This window comes from Culex quinquefasciatus, chromosome 1 (assembly GCF_015732765.1).
Source record: "Culex quinquefasciatus strain JHB chromosome 1, VPISU_Cqui_1.0_pri_paternal, whole genome shotgun sequence".
Classification (NCBI taxonomy): Eukaryota; Metazoa; Arthropoda; class Insecta; order Diptera; family Culicidae; genus Culex; species Culex quinquefasciatus.
Genome location: NC_051861.1, coordinates 112,262,338 through 112,265,357, shown reverse-complemented (window position 1 = coordinate 112,265,357; position 3,020 = coordinate 112,262,338). Strand labels below are relative to the sequence as shown.

At 38.0% G+C, this 3,020-nt stretch overlaps 1 protein-coding gene across 1 annotated transcript; it reads left to right on the top strand.

Moving 5' to 3' along the window:
• Positions 1 to 2,144, top strand: LOC6051384 (cell wall protein DAN4). The gene has a single exon (XM_038248898.1). The coding sequence runs from the start codon at positions 288 to 290 to the stop codon at positions 1,206 to 1,208; it is 921 nt and encodes a 306-aa protein (XP_038104826.1). The 5' UTR covers positions 1 to 287; the 3' UTR covers positions 1,209 to 2,144.
• The last annotated feature ends 876 nt before the right edge of the window (positions 2,145 to 3,020 follow it).

Here is a 3,020-nt window from a genome sequence, read left to right as displayed (position 1 = left end):
ACAGTACAACTTTTGAAGTCTGGGTTTGAAGGCTAGCACCAATTAAGGTTCCAGCTAAGCGAGTTCGTCTGTACGCTAAAGTCGGAATCGCAAACGAAGTGTGTGGTGCAAACGCAGCAATAAAAGAGCTGAGTAACATTTTTAATTGTCTGCCAACAAGTCGTCGCGTCCGCGCTGTCAGATCTTTGAAAAGTGAAATTTTGTCTAGGGGGATTCCCTAATCCGGGTAGGCCACGCGCGATATGCGTCAAATTTGAGGCTTCAAGTCGCAGGAAATTGCACACAAAATGGAGCGCAAGGGGCTGTATTTGGTGGTGACGATCGCCTTGGCGATCGCGGTGACCTCCGCCGTGGACGGCCCCCCGAAAGGTGAGGACAAGGCCGCCGTGGCGGCTTCCAAGATAGTGGAAGCGCTGGAGGATCACCCGTTCCGGGTGGACAGCGTCGCTCCGGAGCTGCAGTCGGCGGCAGTCGCCGGAAGTCAGGACCACCCGAAGGGTCGGATCGTGCCGCGGAAGGGTGCCATCTTGGGCAACGTAACGTCATCTGTGAACGCGACGACGACCTCGACATCGATTGCTGTGAGCGTGCCGAAAGCTACCGAAGCGCAACATAAAAACATTACGACAACGGCGGCTCCGCCGCAGGTCAGTGTTGCCAACAGCAGCGCCGTAGTAGGCCCTGCTAATGCAACTGTTAGCAGCAACTCAACGCAACAGCCTGCCAACATCACCTTTGGCAACAACGCCACGACCCCGGCCGTAGCGGTTCCGAGTGCTTCCAAGCCTACTACGGTGACGTCCAGCACGACGTCCACGACGACTACAACGACGACGACGACAACAACAACAACAACAACAACAAAACCTCCCAAAAAGCCAACAATTACCCTCTCCGTCGACGACGAGCCGAAGCTCGTCCAGGCGGCCAAACCGGGCTACGGCTCCGGATCGTCCGGAGGAGCCACCGTAAGCGACCCCAGCGGGCGCCTCCACGTCGAGGAACCGCTCGCCGAGCTGTCCAAGGAGTACATGCCGTCGCAAAACCCCGGCCACCGGGAGTACATCCTGCCGGTGGTCACACTGATCTTCGCGATCCCCCTGCTCGCCGGACTCTTCCTCCTGTCCTATCGACGCGCCAAGGAGTTCTGGCTGACGCGACACTACCGCCGGATGGACTTCCTGGTGGACGGGATGTACAACTACTAGGGCACGCGCCACTCAAAGTCGGCGTCCGTGTGTGTGTGTGCTATACGATAGCGAGAAAACAACAAGCAAAACAATAATCGAAAAGCAACAATGAGGATACGTACTGTGGTCGGTGACAGATGTTCAAGGCCGCTGTCAAAAGTGACAGTTTATCGAAAAGAGTTGCTCAAAAGTTGTCCGCGAAAAAAAAAATAGGAGCCGTGCAATGTCTTGAACGTTAGTCTATGGCACCCAGCTGTCAACTGTCTGTCAGCTTGACAGTTCGATTCGTCCAACGTGCACTACGATCTAGAGTTAAGTGTCAAATCTGTTTACTTACCCTAACTTTTTGTTTACATTTTTCAATATTTTATAAAAACGTCGTTTTTCTCTGTACAAATGGCCAAACAGCAACTTTAATGCTTTTTTTCTACTTGTAAAAATCGCAGTCGTTAGAAGTGTACACGTAAAACTAGATGTCACGTAAAAAAAAAGATCAAAATACTAATCGACGCCGTAGAAAACATCTTTTTTAGGTTTGGGAAAAGTGCCTTTTCGAACGTGTAGAACAAATTTTCATTTTTTAGAACGGGAATACTTTACTCCGAAGAACGAAATAGTCCTTGCTGCTAAATCTTTTGCAGGAAACGTATGAGCGAGGCAATCAGTTCGTTTCTCAACTATCACACTCATACACATCAAATGGAAGGCAAATCAAAAGTTGTATAGCAAAATTCTGAGCAAAAACATAAAATAACGAAAGCATGTTATCAAAGTCTAGAAGAGAGAGGGAGAGAGCTACTAAAATACTGAATACCAACATGAAATAAACAAGAGCTGTAAAATTAGGTGTAATTTGTTATTGTTTTTTCTTCGATACTAAGTATAAGAAGTAGAGAAACGCAAATCGTAAAATGTAGAGAATGGTACTAATAAAAATTGATATCAAATTATAAACTGTGATGTTTTAATTTATTCCAGGGCTCTTTACTCTTGTATTCTTCACCAAAGTCATTCATTCTTATATCATAAATAATCCTTAAAATTCTTAAATTTCTTAAAATTCTTAAAATTTTTAAAATTCTTAAAATTCTTAAAATTCTTAAAATTTTTAAAATTCTTAAAATTCTTAAAATTTTTAAAATTCTTAAAATTCTTAAAATTCTTAAAATTCTTAAAATTCTTAAAATTCTTAAAATTCTTAAAATTCTTAAAATTCTTAAAATTCTTAAAATTCTTAAAATTCTTAAAATTCTTAAAATTCTTAAAATTCTTAAAATTCTTAAAATTCTTAAAATTCTTAAAATTCTTAAAATTCTTAAAATTCTTAAAATTCTTAAAATTCTTAAAATTTTTAAAATTCTCAAAATTCTTAAAATACTTAAAATTCTTAAAATTCTTAAAATTCTTAAAATTCTTAAAATTCTTAAAATTCTTAAAATTCTTAAAATTCTTAAAATTCTTAAAATTCTTAAAATTCTTAAAATTCTTAAAATTCTTAAAATTCTTAAAATTCTTAAAATTCTTAAAATTCTTAAAATTCTTAAAATTCTTAAAATTCTTAAAATTCTTAAAATTCTTAAAATTCTTAAAATTCTTAAAATTCTTAAAATCTTAAAATTCTTAAAATTCTTAAAATTCTTAAAATTCTTAAAATTCTTAAAATTCTTAAAATTCTTAAAATTCTTAAAATTCTTAAAATTCTTAAAATTCTTAAAATTCTTAAAATTCTTAAAATTCTTAAAATTCTTAAAATTCTTAAAATTCTTAAAATTCTTAAAATTCTTAAAATTCTTAAAATTCTTAAAATTCTTAAAATTCTTAAAATCTTAA

Excerpts from the sequence above, each read along its gene's own strand:
- LOC6051384 (XM_038248898.1), top strand. The coding sequence starts at position 288 with ATGGAGCGCAAGGGGCTGTATTTGGTGGTGACGATCGCCTTGGCGATC.